The sequence below is a fragment of the Squalius cephalus genome, assembly GCF_949319135.1.
Source record: "Squalius cephalus genome assembly, chromosome: 13".
Taxonomy (NCBI): Eukaryota; Metazoa; Chordata; class Actinopteri; order Cypriniformes; family Leuciscidae; genus Squalius; species Squalius cephalus.
Window position 1 is genome coordinate 24,451,555 of NC_137134.1, and position 24,767 is coordinate 24,476,321.

At 37.2% G+C, this 24,767-nt stretch overlaps 1 protein-coding gene across 1 annotated transcript in view; it reads left to right on the plus strand.

Annotated features, from left to right (window-relative positions):
* The window catches only part of stab1 (stabilin 1), a 36,178-nt gene extending 11,423 nt beyond the window's left edge, over positions 1-24,755 (plus strand). Inside the window, exons 17-69 of the mRNA XM_079890169.1 lie at positions 675-755; positions 952-1,110; positions 1,581-1,643; positions 1,848-1,946; positions 2,050-2,136; positions 2,252-2,363; positions 2,498-2,684; positions 3,587-3,680; positions 4,653-4,808; positions 5,653-5,748; positions 5,874-5,969; positions 6,293-6,340; positions 6,466-6,593; positions 6,689-6,797; positions 6,886-6,963; positions 7,507-7,608; positions 7,723-7,827; positions 7,901-8,035; positions 8,117-8,245; positions 8,329-8,382; positions 8,493-8,606; positions 9,482-9,677; positions 9,766-9,861; positions 9,954-9,999; positions 10,083-10,162; positions 10,285-10,410; positions 10,772-10,845; positions 10,936-11,007; positions 11,095-11,214; positions 11,317-11,364; positions 11,449-11,529; positions 11,851-12,006; positions 12,441-12,572; positions 12,669-12,728; positions 12,831-13,007; positions 13,176-13,262; positions 13,556-13,702; positions 13,961-14,017; positions 14,305-14,491; positions 14,564-14,713; positions 15,223-15,327; positions 17,537-17,644; positions 18,194-18,387; positions 18,474-18,618; positions 18,905-19,038; positions 19,635-19,800; positions 19,895-20,001; positions 21,151-21,270; positions 21,419-21,568; positions 21,656-21,769; positions 22,694-22,840; positions 23,751-23,855; positions 23,974-24,755. Coding sequence (XP_079746295.1) covers positions 675-755; positions 952-1,110; positions 1,581-1,643; positions 1,848-1,946; positions 2,050-2,136; positions 2,252-2,363; positions 2,498-2,684; positions 3,587-3,680; positions 4,653-4,808; positions 5,653-5,748; positions 5,874-5,969; positions 6,293-6,340; positions 6,466-6,593; positions 6,689-6,797; positions 6,886-6,963; positions 7,507-7,608; positions 7,723-7,827; positions 7,901-8,035; positions 8,117-8,245; positions 8,329-8,382; positions 8,493-8,606; positions 9,482-9,677; positions 9,766-9,861; positions 9,954-9,999; positions 10,083-10,162; positions 10,285-10,410; positions 10,772-10,845; positions 10,936-11,007; positions 11,095-11,214; positions 11,317-11,364; positions 11,449-11,529; positions 11,851-12,006; positions 12,441-12,572; positions 12,669-12,728; positions 12,831-13,007; positions 13,176-13,262; positions 13,556-13,702; positions 13,961-14,017; positions 14,305-14,491; positions 14,564-14,713; positions 15,223-15,327; positions 17,537-17,644; positions 18,194-18,387; positions 18,474-18,618; positions 18,905-19,038; positions 19,635-19,800; positions 19,895-20,001; positions 21,151-21,270; positions 21,419-21,568; positions 21,656-21,769; positions 22,694-22,840; positions 23,751-23,855; positions 23,974-24,012 — 5,958 coding nt within the window. The 3' untranslated portion in view covers positions 24,013-24,755. The remainder of the gene's footprint in view (positions 1-674; positions 756-951; positions 1,111-1,580; positions 1,644-1,847; positions 1,947-2,049; positions 2,137-2,251; positions 2,364-2,497; positions 2,685-3,586; positions 3,681-4,652; positions 4,809-5,652; positions 5,749-5,873; positions 5,970-6,292; positions 6,341-6,465; positions 6,594-6,688; positions 6,798-6,885; positions 6,964-7,506; positions 7,609-7,722; positions 7,828-7,900; positions 8,036-8,116; positions 8,246-8,328; positions 8,383-8,492; positions 8,607-9,481; positions 9,678-9,765; positions 9,862-9,953; positions 10,000-10,082; positions 10,163-10,284; positions 10,411-10,771; positions 10,846-10,935; positions 11,008-11,094; positions 11,215-11,316; positions 11,365-11,448; positions 11,530-11,850; positions 12,007-12,440; positions 12,573-12,668; positions 12,729-12,830; positions 13,008-13,175; positions 13,263-13,555; positions 13,703-13,960; positions 14,018-14,304; positions 14,492-14,563; positions 14,714-15,222; positions 15,328-17,536; positions 17,645-18,193; positions 18,388-18,473; positions 18,619-18,904; positions 19,039-19,634; positions 19,801-19,894; positions 20,002-21,150; positions 21,271-21,418; positions 21,569-21,655; positions 21,770-22,693; positions 22,841-23,750; positions 23,856-23,973) is intronic.
* The last annotated feature ends 12 nt before the right edge of the window (positions 24,756-24,767 follow it).

The following is a 24,767-nucleotide window of genomic DNA, read 5'->3' on the forward strand; positions in this document are numbered from 1 at the left end:
AATAAATGGTTTCCCACAGTTATTTTGACGTTAAAATGGGGCATTTATGTACATCACTTTGGAGAACCCCTGAAATGGTTTGACGAATGCAGTTTTCTTGAAATGTGAAGTTGGGGAAGCACATTATCTTTTTAAAAGTTTTTATAGTGTTTAGTTTGTCACAGCCGGCAAGACCATAATTTGCTTCATGCTAATGCTAGTCATTTGCAAGTTATTTATCCTGTTTTAAACCGCATTTAGTTGGACAAAAATGTGTACGCCCCTGAGCAGTAGATAATTTGGGTGATATCTAGTTCTGTGAAGCTCTTGCGAGATTAGCATTTACAAGGTTAAGAGTAGGGTTGCTTCAAGACTCAAAATAAACGCTATGTACAAATGTTGTGTCAGATCTTTGGCAGAACAAGGGTTTCCATTAGACCATTTTCCAACTGCTAAAAGGTTACTGTCAATTTCAGTACACTAGCATATATATAGCCTTATAGCTAACAGACCAAATTTGATTTGATTAGTCTTTTAATTAGTCTTTAAACTAGTCAGTAAGTGCAGTATTTAGTTGACTATTTGGGTCAGTGACTTGTATAATACTAAATGTATGTTTGAGTTTTTAAACAGTTTGGCCAGTTCCATAGTTATGCAATGGATAACATATATCATATCATGTATCTTATACTTAGATCACTGTGGACCAGCTCGCCAGCATGTCTGAGATTACGACCATGGCCAATGAGATCTTAAGGATCAATGCCTCTGAGGATGTAAGTGACTCTCCTTCATTGATTGCATTGGCTGTAACTCCTGATGGCGATGAGACATTTTTATAAGATTTGGGGCAAATGTGTTGGGCCTCATTCTGTGTACAATACAAAAATTTGGTGACTTAGTGGCAGTACATTAAGAAGAAATCGAAAATAATGGGAATGTTGTTTTTACATCCTCTCAATCAATCCACAGGGAAGAGTCTTCTTGGGTGATAAAGGAATACTTCTCGAAACGAAAGACATTGTCGCGGCCAATGGAATCATTCACCTGATCGATGGAGTTCTTGTACCTTCCTCCATAGTTCCCATAATGCCCCATCGTTGTGACATTAATGGGAGCAGGATCACATTTGTAGGTGCCTTTTTATTGGGATCTTTTTGTTAATGTGTGATGACATAATTCTTGTATATGTGGCCAGTAAAACAAATTATCAACACTAGAATCTTCTCTAGGACAAAGCACTAAATATTAAGCAAATTTATGTGAAGTAAATAAAATCATAGGTTAATTATAGTCATCCTACATTCTGGCTTCTGCATGAACTGGTCACAATATTTAATCTTCAACTTTATTAGGCAAACATAACTTTATTTAATTTTAATAATAATGCATGGCCAAGTTTCCAAATGGAATTGCAAAAACACTGAAATTGATTAATTAAATATATACATAAATATATATATATTTTAAATGAATAATTTTATAAATAATTGTATTTATTTATTAATTCTTTGTTTGTTTGTCAAATACAATTCATTTATTTATTATGATAAATAAAGATTTTCTATGAATTCTATAATTTTTTTTGTTTCTCTCCATAGGGTTCCTGCGTCCGATGTAGCCATCTTTATGAGACACAATGTCCACCTGGAAGTGTTGAGCTGGTAATACTAATTTCAGTTATTTATTAACTAAATCAGACATCTTTAATCAATACGCAATTGTTAAAAGACATTTTAAATGAATGGGTTTTCAACATTACAATTACAAATGAAGAGAATCAGAACATGAGCACCTCTGACAAGAGTGTTGAACATAATTTATTCAAACAAAAGCTGCATTTGGGCGTTTTTTTCCCCACTTGATAGACAGGTCATCTTAAAGGCTGCGAGCCTCTTCCTGATCGCCGATGGTCGTACTCGTTCTTAGAGGAAGGCTGTGCCAAATACTGCAACATTACTCAGATGGTATGAAAACAAGGTCTCAGTTCCTTCAAATGTCTTGATCAATAAATATTCTGAATTATTTATAATGAATAATCTGTGAGATGTTTTGCCATCTTGTCTGCAGACGCCGCAGTGTTGCAGTGGTTTCTATGGGCCGGACTGTAAGCCGTGCATTGGAGGTTTCCAGCACCCATGTTATGATAAAGGGACTGTAAGTATGTTAGTATGAAGACACTATGAACGCGACTTCAGCAGAAGAAAGTGAGTTTATTTGTACATGTTAGTACATGATAGTACATGTTTATTTGTCATGTCTCCGTCCGTAGTGTTTTGACGGCATCTATGGAAACGGCTCCTGTAAGTGTGAACCAGCGTTTAAGGGCGTAGGGTGTCACCTCTGCTCAGACCCCAACAAACATGGAGAGAACTGTGATGAAGGTGAAGTTATAAACCTTATATGTTTTTTTTATGTTCAAAGTACCTCCTTCTGTCTCTTTGTCCGTGACCCGCTGCTGATGCAGTACCAGCGGTCGTGACCTTCTCCTCTCCTTGCGCTCTGTTCGGTCCTGTAGATTGCCGCTGTGTCCATGGCGTCTGTGATAGCAGGCCTGGCAGTATGGGGCTGTGTAGGAAAGGATCCTGTCTGGAGGGGTTTTCAGGGGACCTTTGTGACCAGACCCCCACCCCTTGCAATTCAGACGGCGTCCTAGTGCACTGCCACGTTCACGCCAAATGTGTCTACAACAATGGACAAACCATGTTAGTGTCACTTGAGCATGATGTGTAGATCATTATAGACTGCCCGGATGTTTATTTTATTTTATTTTAATTAATTTAATTTTATTTTATTTTTTAAATAGTTTTATTTAATTGTATTTAATTTTAGACATTTTTTTAATACATTTAATTTTTTTTACATACATTTTTTTATGCTTGATTGTTTTACAATCAAATACTTTTACCATGCAATGCCCATCATTTTATTTTATTTATTATTTTTTTACAGTCAGGGTTGTTTTATTTAATTTTATTTAATTTTAGAATTTGTTTTATGCTTGATAGTTTTACAATCAAATACTTTTACCCTGCAATGCCCATCATTTTATTTTATTTTATTTTATTATTATTCTTTATTTTTTTACAGTCAGGGTTGTTTTATTTAATTTAATTTAATTTAATTTAATTTTAGAAATGTTTTTGATATTTGATTGTTTTACAATCAAATACTTTTACCCTGCAATTCCCATCATTTTATTTTATTTTACTTTATTTTATTATTAATCTTTATTTTTTTACTGTCATTGTTGTTTAATTTAATTTAATTTAATTTTAGAAATGTTTTTGATATTTGATTGTTTTACTTTACTTTGATTGCAGGGTAAAAGTACAATCAAATACTTTTACCCTGCAATTCCCATCATTTTATTTGACTTTATTTTACAGTCAGATTTTTATTTTATTTTAGACTACATTTTCGGCCAGTATTTTGACAAACGTTATTTTTATGTTTTTTACAACCCCATACTTTTACTCTGCACTGCCCGTTGAAGTAATCGTCTTAGCTGTGTCAGTGTCTTTGTGTTTAACTGTTGTAATGTGCCGACTTGTTAATCGGCGTCTGTCTTTGGCGTGTTATTGATCTATTGCACATTGTGCTGTAGGTGTGTTTGTCTGCCTGGATACGAAGGAGACGGTTACACCTGCACTGAAACCAATCTCTGCCTCCAGCCTGAGAGAGGAGGCTGCGACGTCAATGTGAGACACATGTATTTCCCTTATTTTCCGGCAGTTTGCCTCTAGCCCTCAAATATAAAGTGATGTCTGCCCTGTTTTTACTAGAACATCAAAATTCAGAAGTTGCAGCGATTCAAAGTCGCCCCTTTGATTCAAACTGACACATGAAAATGATTTCCAGCATTGGCCAGGGTTGAATTTTTGCACCTCTGTTGTAAGAGTAAAACAAAAAGTAGATAACTACACTGAAGTTACTTGAGGATGCAATGTGTAAACATTAAAAAATTAAAAAACCTGATAATTCTGATCATTTATAATTTAATCAGAGCTGTATTTGTCTGGCACAAACTAAAACAACAGTATGTTCATGTCAATAGAATGAATCAGACTTTTCATTATAGAATTAACATATTCGCTAGAATGTAGTAATTTCATTAGAAATATATTATATTTTAGTAGAAAAGTCTGAGGGCAATATGAGCTAAGAAACCTCTGGCCCTTTGTGAAATTTGTTTAGCCACAAGAGTGAAGATAATATTGAAATAATAATAATAAACTAATTGGCAGTGTGCCACCATTAAAAAGAAGCCAAGAAGGTCAATAAATAATTGTAGAGAGAGATTGGGGATGAGCCAAAAAAAAAAAAAAAAGGAAAAACAATTAGGATGTCCTAATTTCGACTTTTTATGTCATATTCACATTTTACCAAAGAATGTTTTTTTTTCTTTTCTTATGTGGCGGAAATGGGCTTTCAAAGCAACTCCTACTGTGTGAAATGTGTCGCTACTTAGAAAGTAGTCTGTAAATGTCATTTCTCCCTCCAGCCTTAGTTACATCAGCAGAAGGTTTGGAAATGCTATGAAAACCAGCAGAAATAGAATGAAAGCCAACTTTTGTATTCGTTATTATACACCCTGCTGAAACATGCGCAATATGACAATGTTCAGGTATTTAAGTCGGTTTAACTCTTTTTTGTGTGTGTGTGTTTAATAGGCCATGTGTACGTACGATGCTGGAAAGGTGAACTGTGTTTGTAGGGAAGGATGGACCGGTGATGGGAGTTTGTGTGTGGAGATCAATAACTGCCTGCTGGAGAGTCGTGGTGGATGTCATGAAAATGCAGACTGCTCCCCGACTGCGCCAGGACAGGTAATGATCCTGATACCATAACCTGGATTGGTAAATAACCTGTGAGGATACAGTTAACCTGTAGGACAGTAATATATCAATTGTCTCTCCTAGACAGTATTGAGATTAAATGGAGCTCTAATTGCATCTACATGTCTTCTCTAGTCCTTAAATTAGTCTCTAGTCCAGGTCAATTTGCCCAGAACACATTTTCGAGTTAGAAATACAGGTTATCCTAAGATGTTTTTTCTTGGAAGTTTGTGACTTTTTCCTCATTTAGGGTCATGAACATTTCAACAGTCTGATGTGTTGTGGAATGTGTGTACGAAATTTCTATAGCGAATAGGATGTTAGAGGGTCAATTTGACATGCACATTTTTGTCAAACTGTTTTGTCAGTTTCTCAACTAGCCTCTGATGATATTTATATGTACATTTTTTGCATTTGGCAGTTTAAAGAAATATAACTGTGTTGTAAATAGTATAATTTTTAGTGAATTTTATTCAATCCAGTTAGGGTCAATCTGACCTGGAACAACGATCATCGTATCCAGACATTTTACGTAATGCAAGGGCTAGACATCACAACAATGTTTCAAATACCAAAGTCTGCAATCAAGTCAGAGATCTCAATATAAACTTGTATATATACAATATATATTTCTCATCAAATTCTTTGAATTTCAAATGCTCTGAGCTGTTATCCACAATTATTTTATAGCTCTGTACTCCTTGACAACTATTGTCTGACTTATGCAAGTTTGCAATTCTCCAAAGGAACTTTAGGAAAGAGACTGAATTAATACCAGAAAAATTACCATTGCACACCCAGACCTGAGTTTTGTTCAACTTATTTTTCTGTTCAGAATGAATGTAGCTGCAAGAAAGGCTACATGGGAGATGGCATCGCCTGTAAAATCGTCAACCCCTGTTTGTCCGATAACGGAGGCTGCCATTCTCTGGTCTGTATTTCACCCTTGCAGAGTTATGTACAACATAATAACCAGTCAAAATGAGGCTAACTTTAAGGCTAAAACTCTATTATGCTAGTATGTAATGTTGTGTAACTGCCCGATAATGTTTCCAGGCCTTATGTAAATTGAAGAGTCCTGGAACACGTGAATGCACATGCCCAAGAGAATACGAAGGTGACGGACTCACGTGTTATGGAAACATGCTTATGGTAAGGTGACGCATTCTTTTAATCATAAGGATTTAAATCGGCTGTCAACATCATGGACACACACAAATACATATACACAATGGACATATTCATAATAGATTTGTTCCAAAAAACTGATTTGGATCAAATTCATTTGTTACATGTACTTACCATAGTAATAACAGTAAATTAAACTAATTAAACTAAACCTCAACCAAACCCTAATCATATCCTAACCCTATACAGTACATGTTGTTAAGTAATATTACACAGTACTTAAATATATAATTACACTGTAACAAATACAACTTAAATACAACTTTTATTAATGTTTTTATTTTCAGGAGCTAGATGGAAATTCTGTGTTTTATAATTTCAATCGCTACCTTAAAGTAAGTACATCTTTACTGTAGTAAATTGTCAATGAGTCTGTTTACAAAAAATTATAGTGACCTGATTGAAAGAGATTATTTATTACACAAATATTATTCTACAACATTTTTGTGTTTGTCTTCAGAGGCACAAAGTGATTGAGAGTGACAGCAGAGTCACGGCTTTGGTTCCATCTAAAGTTGCTTTCAAGAACCTCAGCGATTCAGACGAGGCTTTTTGGTTTGATTATTACAGGCTGCCTCACCTTCTGCAGTATGTGTTTGGATTGACATTGAGAACTGATTTATGAGGTTTGCAGAAGAGAATAAATACCATGAGATAATTTCCTGTGTGCAATTTCTGTCTAGAGTTCATTTTTTAGAGGGGATCTACACCTCTGAAGACTTACTGCAGCAAGTTGGTAAAACAGTCCAGACTATAGGAAAGACTAAATGGGAGGTGCAAAGCAACGGCAGGGTAACGGTCACACAAACCCCACCCCTCGGATTAATTACAGCCTTAAATTGGTCATCTTTCACTGACCTGTTCACCCTTGTGTCCCTAGGAGCTCATGATCGGCAATGCTACCATTCTTGTCCCAGACCTCAAGGCAATAAATGGGTGCATTCACATTATTGACACGGTAATTAAACTTTGCAAAGATGGTGTCTGGTTTTTAAAATACCAAACCAAAAGTATTAAACTTAAGTGCATTCCACACTTTTTGTGCAACGAATTTACAACAAACAAGAAAATGGGATTTCCCATGGACTTACATAAAAGGAGGGACCCAAGACATATCTAGAGACTAGAATAACTGCATAGCAACACCCTAGCAATGGCCTAAAAACATGTAGAACACATTAGCTACTGCATAGCAATGCCCTAGCAACTACCTAAAACACCATAGCAACAACATAGCAATCCCTTAAACACACACAAAGCCTCTTAGCAACTGCATAGAATTGCCTTGAAAACATTTAGAACACCTTATCGACTGCATAGCAACACCCTAGCAACAACCTAAAACATTTAGAACATCTTAACAGCACCTTGGCAAACTAGCTTTGTGGTGCCACATTTTTTCCAGGATCACTCAGATTTTCTTCTGAAATAGGCCATATTATTCACCTCATTCTTTGAAATATGAACATTTTTATACATAACAAATCTGTTTTTCTCGCAGGTTCTTCGACCCGCTCTATCTGATATTCCTCCACCACCTCCCACTTTAATGAAGCTCCTAAACAACACGCCAGCATTCAGCCTTTTCAGGCAGGCGGCACTGGTGAGTTTCTGCCATTTACCCAGAGATATAACTTACTCGATATTTCCAAAAAGAGTAACATAATAACTGAATATTGATTTTGTTACACAAGCATAGTTGTTTCTACTTTTTTAGCTTTACGACCTGGAAAACAGTATCCCAACTAGAGATTACACCATTTTTGTCCCGTATGACAGTGCCATAAAAGAGTACCTGAATAAAACAAACTCTACACAACTGGTGAGTGAAACTTTTTGAAACAATGTTTGATCATATCAGTCATAAAGTTGACGAAATTGTCTCTTTTCAACAGAGTAAAGACATTGTAAAATATCATGTAATTACAAGCGAGCAACTCTTTCCTGAACACTTGGGCCATGGACTCTTCAAAAACACGTTTTTGGGAAATGGCACTCAGATCATGTTTTATGTGGACACTGAAAATCAGGTATTGCACAACTGGCAACAACTCATGTTCTATACAGTGCTTAGATGAAAATAGCTGTGATTAACTATTCCTAAACTCCAGACAATGGCCAATGACGTTCCCATAAACGGAAGCTTCATTGAGACGAGGCATGGCACAGTGTTCGGGATCCCACGTGTCTTAGACCTTCACAAGAACCACTGCAGTAAAGAAGTGTTTTTAAAAATTTCTGTAAGTTTCTGTTGGTACTTCTAAGGTTACTTTCTCGAAGTGGCGTTACGAACAAAGCTAAGGAACGTTTGCTTTCTTTGCAGGGCCGCTGTGGAGATTGTACTGCTGCACCAAAATGCCTTTATGATGCCAAACCTGTAAGATGGGTTCATTGTTGTTTTAGTTTGTTCTTAACTTTCAAGTTATTCATAATGGTAAAAGTAAGAAAAAGGAAGTTTATGATTCGTTCTTCTCATCGTTTCTTCAGATACAGCCAAAGTACCCTCCAAATATGAAGTCAAACTGTAAATACAGGACAAGAGTTGGAAAAAAGAGAATAATGGTGCCGGGCTGTCACATTGACTGTTTGAGAACAACAAAGGTACTTAATTTTGATTAAATTGTGGTCGTCACTGATTGTGGTGCACAGTCCTGTTGTATGTACTTGAGGGCACTTATACTTGAGTTTACGCTACAGATCCGTCGATTTCAATGAGGACGGTGCAAGGTTTAGTTCACCCAAAAATTACAATTCTGTCGTCATTTACCCCCCAACCCATAAGACTTTGGTTCATCTTCGAAACACAAATTAAGATATTTTTAATGAAATCTGAGAGGTTTCTGTAAATAAAAGTCTAAATGAAATCTGTTTATATAAAGCAACTGTATCTCCTCATAAGACTTGAATGAAAGTGCTTGATTCATATGGATTTGATTTATGATGACTTTATGACATTTTTAGATCTTCTAAGTTTTGGTTACCTGGACTTTCAATGGAGGGACAGAAACATTGTAGATTTCATTAAAAATGTCATCATATGTGTTTCAAAGTTTATTCTTAAAAGTTTGGAATGACATCAGGGCGAATGATGACATTATTATTTTTTTCAGTGAACTATCCCTTTAAGGATGTCGAGGAAGGATGTAAGGCATTGTGCTATATTCATACTTTATTTCAAACTGAACTATTTACATAACAAAATTCAAACTGTTGCTTCGTCTTGACATTCATTGACCCTGAAAGAAAAAACTAACCATAGAAGAAGAGTTTATAATAGTCTCTTCTACAGCGCCCACTTGTGGCAACACTGAATATGCAAGCTATACTTCTGTTTGGACACATTTCGGAACAATACAATTTGTTAAATCAAGATCGCGAAACTAGAAATGCTTTTTGGACCGGAGTATTGTGTGCTGGACTGGTTGGGTTTACACCTTTAAATTCAGATTCAGGCCTCATAATAACTTTCCTTCCAGGACCACTCCTGCTGTCCAGGATACTTTGGGCATGATTGCTCCAAATGTCCTGGGACTGTGGATAACTGGTGCTCCAACAACGGCCAATGCCAGGACGGGCTGTTCGGCAGCGGGGAGTGTCTCTGTAAAGAGGGCTTCCATGGAACGGCCTGTGAGATGTGTGAACCTGGGAGATACGAAAAAGACTGCAAGTCAGGTAACATCTATGAGCAATTTTTTTATTCTACGATCTTGGCATTCTGTTTGAACAAACCCTTGTAAAGCAATTTTTTTTTGTTCGGCAGAATGTCATTGTGAACATGGCAAATGTTTGGACGGTATGGAGGGAAATGGGCAATGCATTTGTTTCAAAGGTTGGAAGGGAGTGAGTTGCTCTGTTGGTCAGTATTAAGGTCAAATGGCAACATTTTGTGTCAGATCGCATGTTTCTTACCTTAATGCACTTGACGTCATAAAAATTTGTATTTTGCAGCGGTAGTTGATGATGCCTGTGGTGGAGTTTGTGATGTCAATGCCAAGTAAGTATGTAAAATATACATATTAGGCACTATATATTTTTAACACATTCATCAGTGTTTATAGTTAAATATTATTCTGCCAGCTGTATCTCAGGAGGTTCAGGGACTCCTCCAACTTGTTCCTGTACAGCTGGTTATAAGGGTAACGGGACTTTTTGCAAAGGTTTGTCTCTTTCATTGCTAAGTTTTTTTTCTCAGTGATTGTGAAATCAATATTCACCCTGTTTACTTTCTTAATACACATTCCTGGTCTTATTGTAAATGCTTTGCATACGCCTTCCACAGAAATTAACCCATGTGCCACAGACAATGGAGGGTGTTCCACAAATGCAAACTGCACAAAAACATCGCCCGGTGAAAGGAGCTGCGCATGTAAAGCCGGCTTCGTTGGTGATGGGGTTGTGTGTCTCGGTAAAAGAGTGATTCACTTCCTGTAATATCCAAATGGGTAGCATGGATCCAATGAAATTTGTGTTTTAGATTTGACGTGTGCATCAATGCATCTGTGTGACATTTTTATTTTTGTTTAGCATTTAAAACTTTTCTGATTCCTATAGTGTTGTTTTTGTTGTGCAGAGGGTCTTGGTCAGAGTTTCTTTGATGTTAATTTAGTATTATAATTAGCATTGATTATGTTTTATTTACCGTTTCATGTACATGTGATGTGTGCTTAGGGTGTGCCTCAGGGCTCTGTATTGGGCTCAATTATCAGTTTTGCATTGTCTGCAAGCATTTACTTTTTTAAACTTGTGTAATTGTGTTTTCACTGCAGAAATAGACGCCTGCTTAGTGGACAATGGAGGATGTGACAAAAATGCTTTATGCATGAAAACTGGACCAAACAGGGTTTGTGTCACCAATTATAGTCAATGCCTAACAACAAGTGTTAACGTTAAGAAGTGAAAATTAAAATGTTGTGCATTACATTTGTTACAGGTTGCATGTGCATGCAAGCCTGGTTTTATTTCCATTGGACATAGATGTTTTGCAGTTAATCCTTGTCGGAAGGTAACATATTTCAAAGACAGTATTATGGCAAATTATTTTAAATCTATAAGGTATTTTTGTATGCAATAATTTTTTGTTTTATTACAGAATAATGGCGACTGCAGCATTAATGCTGTTTGCAGATACCTCGGTGATGGGGAACGTAATTGCACATGCTATATTGGCTACAAAGGAGATGGTTTTAAGTGTGCAGGAACTGTCAGTAGAGTTAGTATCATTTAAGATGAATTTTAGGTTAAATATAATGATTGACCAAACATGATAAACAACAGCTTCTGCTTTTAAAATGAATCTCTGAATTTATTGCAGGAGCTTCTTCGTATTCCTGAGGCAGCATGGTTGCGAAGAAGTTTCGGTGTAAGTGCATGTTTAAACTAGCTAATTTCTTTATATATTTGAAATATATTTACAATAATAATGTGAAATATGTGTATGTTATAGGCATCGAGAGTCCGAGATTTGTACAGTCAAGGACCTTTCACTGTGTTTGCACCTCATGCAGATTATGTCGCTAATTTTTCGGTATGCTGCGCTCCCACAAACTGCATCACACAAAAATATTATAACATTATAAGTCAGTTCATCCAATGTGCTAAGAATTTTGCTTACCTAATCTGATGTCACCTGATATTCATTAATATATCGGTATTGATTGGATAGTAAAAAGTAGGCGTTACTTAATAAATGTTGTTTTTCGAAGTTGTGTTAAAAGTTAAATGCATGCAAGATTGCGAAGGCACTTTTTTTTCTTTTGAAATAGTGGACACCATTGTACATTTGCACAAATCAAAAAGTTTTCAAATATTTTCTTTTGTTATTTCATATAATTTCTTGTCATGACAGACTCCACAGATTGAACCATGGATAAATTCAAGTCACATGCCAGATCTGGTGCGTTACCACCTTGTCAGTTGTGAAGAATTGCGTGAATCAGACCTCAAATCTGTTAAAGAAGTTGTCACCAGTAGCGGATATAAATTACGCTTCAGCGTTAGAGATGTGAGTACTTGAAGTGTCAAACACATTTTGTATTTTCGATATTGAATTAAGGTCGGAAATTAACAGTGGCTTGGGGAAAAAATGCCACCAAAATGAACAAAAATGCCTTCCAAATTCAAGATACTGAGGCGAAAAAACACAATTATTCCACCTTTGAAAATAATTAAGCATCATTAAGAAAACGGTAAATGCCATGTTTGTAGTGTAAAGATGACTTTTGTGGAGGTTGATCAAATTTTATTGGCAGTAGCCTATAGTATTCTGATTGATTAACTGAATTGAATACATCTAATAATTTTACATATAAAAGACAACACAGATTCATTTAATTAGGTGATTATAACAATTTCCCCTACAAAGGTGAAAAAATGTCTCTGCAAATCATTTCCCCTTATTGGAAAAGCTGATCTGAACCATATGCCTTTGTCTCTCAGGGTGTTGTGTACATCAATGACAATACAAAGATCATCACCAGTGACGTTGAGTGCTCCAACGGAGTCATACATTTTATAGACAAGGTCCTCTTTCCGTACGAACTAACGGGCAAGGCAAATATCAACACTACTGTATGTAACTCAACCAATGGCTACCATTTTTTTGTAAAAAATTAAATATTTAATAAAAATATCATTCCACAAAGTGAAACTCAATTTATGTTGCAGCTGAACATTACAGCAGCTGCTGAACAATATGGCTTCAAAATCTTCAGCAAGCTCCTGCAGGTAATATTTTTGCTGTAGATTCCGATTTTTTGGTTATCAATCCAGATGCATTATTCTTACAAACGTCTTCCAAAAACATCATGCCTGTCTTCATCTAAACAGGATGCAGAATTGATGCATGTGGTGCAACATCAACCCTTTTACCCATTCACCATGTTCTGGCCAACGGATGACGTTTTTAACAGACTCCCTGAGGATAGAAAGACATGGCTGTACAGTGAAGACCATCGTGATAAACTACAAGCCTACCTCAAAGCTCACATAGTCCGCGACCAGAGAGTAAATGAAACTCAAACCTCAATGAATTCTGTGAAATGATTTAAAACATTTAATGAAATCAAGTTATATATCAAAGTACCATGGTGTTACCATTTGATAGCATCACTGTACCATGGTACTGCCATTTCTTTTAAGGGTCACAAAACTGTTTTGGTTGTATGTTTCCAGGTAGTTGCTGTTGCTCTCACTGCTGAGAGAAGCTTGGAAACATTGATTGGATCAGAGCTCAGATTCAGCTGCAACAAAGATTTAACTGTAAGTATTTGGATGAGGAATAATGAGCAAAGAATTCAAAATATCAGAATTGGAACAAAATATTTATTATTAGAAATATAAATACATATTTGTCTTTTTAATTTCTCTTTGTGGAACATTTAAAACTTGACATAAGCCAATTTAGCTAACACATCCTGATAAAAAAAAAAAGTCTGAAATATGAGATTGGGAACTACACCCTGCACCATTCATTTGAAGTGTTTCATTCATTGCCGTTTTATTGTTAGACATTTGAATGTGAATTTGCTCACGTCTCATTGACTGATTTTCAGGGCGACATCTTAATCAATGGAAACAATGCCAGAATCGTAGCGCGAAACATGCAGTTCGATTCAGGTGTCGCTCATGGGATTGATCAGCTTCTGGAGCCGCCGAGCATTGGCGCTCGCTGCGATGACTTCGTAAGCATAGAGATAAAGGTACAAAACTTGTTGATTTGAGACTAAGATAATGTTCATGCTCTTAGAATTTTAAGTGAGATTATTTATATCACCAAAAATGGCACAAAATAAAAAGTAAAGCACAATTGGAAAAAAGCGCATGTGTGCAGAACATTTTGTGCATTTTTTTTTCAACTTAGTTCCACTACTGGTACAACAAACTTGCTTCAAAGTGATTTGAACATTAAAACATGTGGGCCATCCTAACGTTGTGATAACAGTGTTGTTTGTTTTCAGGGACTTTGCGGTTCTTGCGGTTCGCAATCCCGTTGTCCCCTCGGATCAGAGGACACAGTGAGTGTATCTCATCATATCTTGTTGATTTGTGGTTCTGCTGCGTTATCATACCTTCAACAGTCAGAACTTAATTGACTTTTTGTTGTTTTTTGGTTCTGTTGCTTTAGCGAAACTTAAACAGTCAGCACTTTATTGATTTACTTTTTGTTATTTTTTGGTTTATTATTGACTTTTTTATATTTTTTGGTTCTGTTGCATTAACAAAGCTTTTGCAGTCAGCACTATATTGACTCACGCTTATACAAACGTAGCATGCATTGATCCAGACTGATCTCTTCTTACAGAACAGAACTAGCATATGTAGAAGACCCTATTCCCCTTACATGTACAGACGGCCCAGTTATTACGGTATGTACTCGTACGGTTACGGATACAACTCCTACAGAGATTGGCTTGGCTGTAATCGGATATGTACGAAAATGACGTGGGATGCAAAGTGCTGTAAAAACCACTTCGGAAGAGACTGTCAAGGTGAGAATTGAACAAATGTTACATGAAATGATGCAGCCAGTAGGTGTAAAACTGTGTTGGTTTGTGGTTTAGTGTGTCCTGGTGGTCTCGAGGCGCCGTGTGGAGAGCATGGAGACTGCGATGATGGGCGCACCGGCACAGGAGCTTGTAAATGTCACAGTGGTTTTGTTGGCACAGGCTGTGAGCTGTGTGAAAGGAATCACTTTGGGCCGAACTGCACAGGTAACCCATTCAGTCAGTCCTGTTTTAAATCCGTGAACTATTCCTAAACAGTCCAATTCCTTATGCAATATGCACAATCATTGGTGAAGACTAAGTGAACAGGCAAATCAGACTACCGAACTGTAAGAATAATTATGCAGGGTACTACATAATATGTAGGAACCGAGTCCAAAATTAACAGAACTGTAGGTAGAAATTGGCTTTTGGAAGGAGATAAAATAGAGCTACTGACAAGTTGGCTGGTACCATTTTAATTGAAATCATTGTCAGTTTTCACACTTTTCGAATAGTTTTTGGTCTTTGTAAAAATTTTTGCATTAATCTCACAAAAATATAGCGAGGTTTATGCTTTAAAGAAGAAAATTCAAGAATTTTCCAAAAGGGTAAGAAAAATAAACTTCAATTTTCTAAATTCACGAGGTACTGGAGACTGATGACTTTTTTATATTGAAATGTATTTTTATGGTAGTTGTACTACTCTACTTTGTGTTAACATTTTTTTCTCACAGCATGTAACTGCACCAGCAATGGCAAATGTAATGATGGTCTGGATGGTGATGGCATCTGTTTCTGTCAAGAGGGGTGGACTGGTAAATACTGTGAATCAAAAATCGGTAAGAGCAGGCTTCACATGGAAAACTGTATTGAATGTATTGGATTATTAAGATATGTTTGGGGTTAAATACGAGACGAAATCTGTGTAGATTACCGCAGAAAATGTTTTTGACTTGTTCAACAATGAAAAGAAATAAATTGTTGACAAATATCACCATGGTGCCCCTAAAGGGAGCCCCTAAAAGGGACATGGTGGAGAAAAAAAATATGAGATGGGTCAAAAAATTAGGTCAATGTTTTGCTTTTTCTTACAAATGTAGTGCATTCCCTTGAGAAACTTTGAGTTCGCTAGCAAAATATTTGCATTACCCCTAGTGTAACGATCACCAGCTGGAGTTGCCCTTGAGAGCCAACAGAAGACTTCACCACATATGGATCCAGCAGTTGTCAGCAACCAGGCCCTGAGGAAGTTTCTTTCTTCTGTGTTCCAAGATGGCCAGCCTATTGAGAGGTATGCGAGGGACTTTTTGTCTTGCTGTCATCTGGGAACGTTAAATGACACCCAGCTCATGGACCTGTTTTTGAGCGGGCTGGATGATGATGTTGCTCAATTGATGCCGGAGGACTATACCGGCTGGACCCTAGAAGGGTATGTCGACCTGGCCCTCTCCTTGAGCGGTACGACATTTCTCTGGATCAGGATCAGCACGCTCTGAGCTTGACGGGACTGACGTGAAGCTCTGGCTCTGCAGACGTGACGTGATGCGTAGACTCGGCAGGACGAAACCCTAGAACGATGGCCCTCTTGGCAGCGCATGCAGACATAAGCGGGGGATCGGCCACGCTGGAAACCGGTCCTGTACGTCCATAGACCGATCCAGTGGCTGGCAAGACGTGATGATTCCCAGGTCGGGCGGGCAAGACGTGAACTGACTCTGGCTGGGCAGACTGGACGTGGAGCTGTGAAGACCCTGGACTGGACGCGGCCAGCGGTGAGGGCTCTTGGGGTACTGTGAGCTTGCAGGGTGTTTCATCAGCCAAGCCCACAGTAAATGTCGTACCGCTCAAGGAGAGGGCCAGGTCGACATACCCTTCTAGGGTCCAGCCGGTATAGTCCTTCGGCATCAATTGAGCAACATCATCATCCAGCCCGCTCAAAAACAGGTCCATGAGCTGGGTGTCATTTAACGTTCCCAGATGACAGCAAGACAAAAAGTCCCTCGCATACCTCTCAATAGGCTGGCCATCTTGGAACACAGAAGAAAGGAACTTCCTCAGGGCCTGGTTGCTGACAACTGCTGGATCCATATGTGGCGAAGTCTTCTGTTGGCTCTCAAGGGCAACTCCAGCTGGTGATCGTTACACCTAGAGACTTTGCATTCGCAAGCAAAATGTTTGCGTTCGCTCACAAAATATTTGTGTTCCCCCGAAAAACTTTGCGTTCACTCACAAAAAATTTGCGTTCCCCAAAGAAATTTGTTTCTTTGCTTTCAAAATATTTGAGTTCCTCCCAGAAAATTTGCGTTCGCTAGCAAAATGTGTGCGTCCCCCCGGGAAACTTTATGTTCACTCACAAAAAATTTGCGTTCCCCAAAAAAAATTGTGTTCGCTTGCAAAATATTTGAGTTCCACGACAAACTTTGCATTCCCTAGCAAAATGTCTGGGTTCCCCCAGGAAACCTTACATTTGTTTGCAAAATGTGTTCCACCAAGAAATGTTGTGTTCGCTTGAGTTCCCCCAACAAACTTGTGTGTTCATTCGCAAAATGTTTGCTTTCCCCATCTCATATTTTTTCACCATGTCACTTTATGGGCTCCATACAATTACACACTTACAATGGAAGTCTATTCTGCAAACAAAAAATCTTCAATATTTTAGGTACTTCAAAAAGTATTTAGAACAAGACAAATTTACTTTTATAAAATTTTATTACATTTTGACGATATTAAATGAAACCAGATTTTGTGATGTTTATACTAAAAAACAAGAAAAAATGTATATTGGTGTATGAAAAATAAACACATTTCTTATATTTATTGTATTTATTTTATAATGATTAATAAATATATTACCTTGAAACAAGTTCAGTTATCTTTATATTTTTATCCTGATTTATTTATTTTTTTTCTTGTTTTTTTTTTTTGGCGTGATTTTTTGCAGCAATTCATAAATTTAAATGTTAATTTTCTGGTTTTCTATCAAGTGCATTTTGTTGTTTGTTTAAATCATTTTTTAACCAACACTCTCTTTTGCCTGTTATTGAACAGAAGTCAAGCCGGTCTGCTCTCCCGCATGTGATCTCAACGCAGTATGCCTCCCTAATAATCAGTGCGAATGTGTGCAGCCCTATGGAGGAGATGGCATCAACTGCACGGGTGGGTTTCGAATCACATCTATTGTGTTAAGAACAAGAACGATAACTATAAAAACAATATCATTCTGTTTATTCTAAGCGTCAGTTATGTTGTCTTCTGCTTTAAATGCTAAAGCTCTTCAAAGTATTATGGATTCTGATTGGCTGTCAATGCTTTTATCCTTCATTAGCTGGAAAACATTGTTCTAAAAATGTATATATTTTCTCTGTGATGTTGTCGTTATAGTTGTGGTGTGGACTCTGCTATTCTTTTATATTTAGAACTATTTTTAGAACTATATCTTTATCATTATTTTTATAGTTTTTGACCTTGGTGAACTAATCGACTGTAAGATGTCTCTTCTGAATTCTCATTCAAAAATATATAAAAATTTTCCTTTATTTCCTTTCCATCATTTTCCTTCTCAAGTAAAAGTATCTTGATTTAAGAATTTTCAGGTATTTGTAATGGAAAACAAGAAGTGTACACATTCGTAGTCTTATTGTGGATGCTTACCAATGGATAAAATCGAATTTCATCCTATATTTTGACTCTTTTTTTTTTTTTTAGCTCCGGATCTTTGCAGTGAATATAACGGAGGCTGCCACGAAGAAGCAGACTGTTTGCAGACCGGTGTCAACGTTAACTGTTCCTGTCGGACCGGATACTCTGGAGACGGACGCATCTGCATGCCCATCAACCGATGTGTAGAGGAGGCGAACGGTGGCTGCAGCGATTTCGCAGAATGCATTTACAGAGGACCTGTACGTGGAACTTTTGCTTTTCATTGTTGTTATTTGCCGAGAGCTGTTAAAGTTAAACGAAATGTGTAACATTTACCTTGTGGCAGAACATGAGGCGCTGCGAATGTCTCAGTGGGTTCGTGGGAAACGGAATCCAGTGCTTGCAGAAAGTGGTGCCCCCTGTTGACCGCTGTCTGGAGGACAACGGTGGCTGCGACCCCAAAGCGATTTGCAAAGACCTTCATTTCCACAGTATGATTTTCAAAAAGTTAACAACAATTTTTTTTAAGGCAAGACACATAGTTTGGTGTATGTAAGTCCTGCTGAAGTGGAGATTTCTGACTCACGGCTTTTAAAGATGTGTATTGTAATTGAAATCTACAGACACAAGAAGATAAAGTGTAATAAATGTTTTAATTCCACTGATCTGAAAATTGTCCAAATAGCCCAAAATCTCAAATTTGACCAATGCATGAAACAGTGCTTTTTCCTGTAGTGTCTTACCTTAGAAACAAATTCTTTCGTTCTTGCGTTTCAGCAAAAACTGCAGGTGTTTTCCACCTGCGCTCTTCTGAGGGGAAGTATAAACTGGATTTCATCCGAGCACAGGAAGCTTGTAAGGCTGAGGGAGCCACTCTTGCTACGTTCTCGCAGCTGTCTGATGCGCAACAGGTGACATTTGACCCCGACTTAAGACTGCACACATCCTGCATTTACGGTGTCGTAACAGCAACAGCTTTTGAGCTTAAGGTGCCAAAAAATATCGCTGCCAAAAAAGGCCTATTGTCAATGTATGAATCAAGGCTCACACATCAAAGTCACTTTCAAACCGAGCAGCTTTCTGTTGGTTGGTGCGGTGAATTCACATGACCAACTTGAATATAAGCGGAAACTGGATGGGGAACCATTTCGCCCTCCTGCGAAACTCCTGAACACGCAGATTCCTATTGAAATAGAATATCGCTCATGTAATTTCGCCATGCTACGGTAAATGTGATGCAGCTTTAGACAGCGGTTCTGCAAACAAAAAATCTAAATCTTTATTAAATCATACATTTTTCATTCATCAAAGATCAATGGAAAATGCATCACATTTTCCACAAAAATATTAATACTGTTTTCAGACATTGATAATGATTAATAATGACAAATGTGTCTTGAGCACCAAATCATATTAGTATGATTTCTGAAGGATGATGTGACAGTGAAAACTGGAGTAATGGCTGGATAATTTCCATTATAAAATAAAGCTTTTCTTATTGTTCCAGTTGGGAATGCATCTATGTGTGGCAGGATGGATTGATGGGAAGAAAGTGGGCTATCCGATCCGGTTTCCCTCTGCTAAATGTGGAGACAATCATGTCGGTATTGTGCTGTACAAAGAGCCAGTCAACGCCAGTTGGCCGTACGATGCGTACTGCTACAGGATGAATGGTCAGGAAATACTTCTAATTTAAAATGTAATTTAACATTTTACAGAATCTAAACAGTCTTGATGTGAAATGATGGCCATTTTTCTCTTATACAGAGGTGTCTTGTGAATGTGGACCTGGATACGTTGGAAACGGGGAATTCTGTAATGGAGATTTGGCCTCGGTTGTTGCCTCCACTTCCAATTTTTCAGTGTTTTACACAGTAAGTGACCTCAAACTACAGAAAACAATGTCGCGTTTACAATGTTTACAGTAAACTTGTACTGTGCATTACCGTAAACTCAAATGTGTACTACTGTTCAAAAGTTTGGGGTTTTCTGACTGAAATTAGTTAATTTATTCAGCAAGGATGCGTTAAATTGATCAAAAGAGATAGTAAAGACATTAAGAATGTTATAAAAGTTTTTATATTTCAAATATATTCTGTTATTTGGAACTTTCTGTTCATCAAAAGAATTAAAAAAAAAAAAAAAGTATCACAGTTTTCACAAAAATATGATGCAGCACACCTGTTTTTAACATTGATAATAATAAGAAATGTTTTTGAGCATCAAATCAGCAAATTAGAATGATTTCTGAAGGATCATGTGACACTGAAGACTGGAGTAATGATGCTGAAAATACAGCTTCCAGCAAATATTCAGGAATTAATTATTATTATTGTTAAAATAGATTAAAATAGAAAACAGTTATTTTAAATTGTAATAATATTTCACAATAGATTACTGTAATTTGTATCAAATAAATGCAGCCTTGGTGAGCATAACAGACATCTTTTAAAAACATTAAAATATTACTGACCCCAAAATTCAGAAATATGTTCCTGGTCAGTCACTTAAACATTAATTATAACATATCATTTTAATCATAAATTACAACTTATATCTTTTGATTAATTACCCAATGTCAAGAAAATTAAAAGGAGGGAAATAAAGCGCTAAAGTTAGGATGATAGGATGAATGTTTTTGGAATCCAGCTAACAAAACATCACAGAATTCATTGAATCCATTGCTAAAACTTAGAGATGTTTGTGCGGTTGTTTCCCTTCCAAAATTATGCCACTTCCTGGAGGATGATGTCATCAAGGAACTGGCTTTTCTAATTAAAAGCAAAAGACTAACAGGATGGAAAGCGGATGTAAATCATATTCCCAAAAAAACATTTTGTTTTTAATAATTTTGGTTAAAGAAAGGAAAAATTAAGAATTAAAAAACAATTCTTATTGAAAAACAACAACTGAAGTGAATATATTTATTTTTGTCACTCAATAGAAATTAATATATTCAACGAGTAACATTCCTCTAATTTCATAACAATGGAGTCATGTTTCCTGTCGGTTTCCTTCTACAGACTTTACTGAAGTACGCCGAGGATGGAGAGGAGGGCAAGAACCTGCTGAAGTCCTTGTCCGACAAATCATTAAACATTACAGTTTTTGTACCTCATAACGCCGGTTTCTCTGCAAACAAGGTGATTATCAATATAAGCCAAAAATAATTCTCATATGAACATTTTTTAAGTGTGAAGACTAAAAGGAAGAAAACTAACAAAGAAAGGAGGAACCATTTGGATACGCTCTTTCTCTGCTGGCCTTGATTCAGTTTGTGTCCTTTTTCAGACTTTATCATGGAGGGATTTGCAGTATCATATATCTAGCATCAATAGTCTTCACTACTACGAGGACATGAAGCACAACACTGTAATCTCATCTCACTTGGGCTCCGACCTCATTGTAACGATTCCCTCCAATCCCACCAGTCAGACTGAGGTAAACAAACCCACGCAGCTTTACACCGCTTAGGGATCACTTTCTAGACAATGTCAAGCAATCTGTATGTTTTATTGGTTTCCACAGAACTCTCAACCCCAAAAACTGGTGAATAAGAAGGTTATATTGGACTGGAACATTCCAGCCATCAATGGTCTGATCCATGTCATTGATGGGCCTTTGAGAGCTCCACCTGTTCCAGTAAGTAGCCACTTTTGTATGAGTACAATGGAGCATATTGGAGAACTGCTTTGCTTTATGGATGTACAGGCAGAATTCATTTAGAGGATCATGGATAATTGCATTTACACCAATGGTTTAGATTGCAGCAGTTATGTTTTGCACTTTTCATCAATCCACCCACCCATCCATCCATCCATCTGTCCGTTCCTCTATTCATCCATCCATCCTCCCACCCATCCATCCGTCCGTCCCTCTATCCATCCATCTACCCATCCGCCCACCCACCAACCCACCAACCCATCCACCCACCCACCCATCCATCCATCCATCCGTCCGTTCCTCTATTCAGCCATCTATCCTCCCACCCACCCGTCCGTCCCTCTATCCATCCACCCATCTATCCACCCAGCCACCCACACACACACCCATCCATCCATCCGTCCCTCTATCCATCCACCCACCGATCCATCCATCCATCCATCCGTCCCTCTATCCATCCATCCATCCATCCATCCGTCTGTCCGTCCATTCCTAAATGTAATATCAAAATATCTAAAATTTCACCAGACTAACTAAAGCAAGTTAACATCTTGTTTGCCATAGTATTAATAGTAGACATTTACATTTATCCATTTGGCAGACGCTTTTATCCAAAGCGACTTACATTGCATTTTCAAGGTACACATTTTTACATTCTTATCAGTTCTTGTTTTCCCTGGGAATCGAATCCATGACTTGGCGTTGCAAGCACCAACGCTCTACTGTTTGAGCTACAGGAAAGATGGTTCTGCAATGGGTACTGTCTAGTAGACATAGTAGTAGACAGCCATGCATAGCTTTATCAAAATCTAGACCTCACAAATAAATTCTCAATCAATATTTTTTAATTATAAAAGTCGTTAATGGTGTTACATAGGGTGAAATTTACAATCTAATTTTCAGGTGCCAGCAGTCCTTCCGATCTCACAGTCCAGCGGTGTCGCAGTGACCACTGTGCTGATTGTCATCGCCATTGTTGGGATTATCGCTGGGCTCGCATATTATTTCCTCAAGCACAAGAATGATGCCTTTCGCTTCCAGTACTTCAAGGTAAGTTGGCGTAATGGAGCTTCAGATATATATCTTGACTTGACAAAGACACTTTAACGTTGTACAAACTTGACCTAAATGTCTGACTCTAATTCTACTAGTTTTCTAGCTACATAAAACTGTCTGTCTGTCTGTGTTGTATCTATCTATCTATCTATCTATCTATCTATCTATCTATCTATCTATCTATCTATCTATCTATCTATCTATCTATCTATCTATCTATCTACCTATCTATGACTGTGCGGATGAATTTGACCCTTCACGACAGATAACGCTTTACAATGAAATCTGTTAGAGAGCTACATATGGCAATTTACAGTGGTGTGAAAAAGTGTTTGCCCCCTTGGTAAATATGATCAAATATGGCTGTAAAAAATAAATCTGCATTTTTAATCTTTTTGATATTTTATTTTAAAAATGTGAAAAAATCTAACCTTTCACTGAAGTAAAATAATTGAAAGTGGGGGGAAAATCACATTATGAAATAAATGTTTTTCTCCAAAACACATTGGGAACAATTGTTTGCCCCCTTTCATTAAATACTTTTTGCAACCTCTTTTTTCCAAGATAACAGCTCTGAGTTTTCTCCTATAATGCCTGATGAGTTTGGAGAACACCTGACAAGAGATCATTTATTTTTTAAATAAAATATCAAAAGGATTAAAAATGCAGATTTATTTTTTACAGCCATATTTGATCATATTTACCAAGGGGGCAAACACTTTTTCACACCACTGTATCTGTTTAATAAAATACTTGACTCACCTGTTGAGTAATAAAAATTACATCTCCGCGTTGCTTTCACAACATTTCAAATCTCTCAATTCTCGCCATCTCCGTAAAGCCAAGCCAATGTTGATTCTGGTTGAAGATGAAGGAGTGTAATGCCTTATTTATCGTTCAACAGAATGATGATGAAGATGGTGCTTCCACAAAAGGTGGTGGAAACTCTTTAGTATCCATCCCAAACCCTTTATACAGCGGCTACAGGGCATTTGCAGAACCATTTGGGGTAAATATAAAAAAAAACGATGTGCCTGTAATTTTAACAACTTGTAATTATTTGACCATTTCTACTGGTCAAACACATCTGTAGACGAGTTATCCTTATCTATATTTGTTTGTTTCAGGATTCAGCCGCTACAGACACACCCAACCTCCTCGACTAGCACAGACAGCAGCGTCGACCTCCTCTCCCTTTGTTTACCTGCTATCAGTCAACTACTACAGACTTTCCACAACACTTTTCTATATGGTTAAACCTAAAAATAAAAGACCCTAAGACAACATCAGCCTACCGTGGTGCTTTCAGTTCAATAAAGACATCCACTATAAACACTGGGTACATTTGTTAGTTTACCTGTTGTTTTTGAGAGGGTTCTTGGTCAATCGTAAAGAAAATCAACTGTCCAGGGACTAAAACCTGGGGTTTCATTAATGTCTCCAATTGCAATGCATAATCCCAAAGGTCTTGTTGACAAAACAGAAGGGTATTTTTGTCTTGTTTAGTAATATTGCAGACAACTGAAGCATAACGCAGGAGGGAGAAGAGTGAAAATTCCCCAGAGGAAAACTACCACCTGTTCATACTACTTGATGGGAAGACAACATCCTTTATTTATGCCTGCAATAGATTGGAAAATTGGTCAGATTAAAAAAAGTCAACGTTTTGATTTTAGTGTGGGATTTCAGGTTTTTAAATGAAAAACAAGTTAAAATGTTCAGCGTTTTGAGCTGAGATAAGTATACGTTTTAGACTTTAGTTGAATTCAAATTTTATGTTGCGGTTTTGGCAGATGCTAGAAAGCAAAGACGAATCACAACCGAGTGTGTATTTGAATTTAAGAAAGTAGACCAATCTAATTTTTAAAAAATGTTTAAGTCTCAAAAAACACAAATAAATAATGCACTTAAACAAAAATTA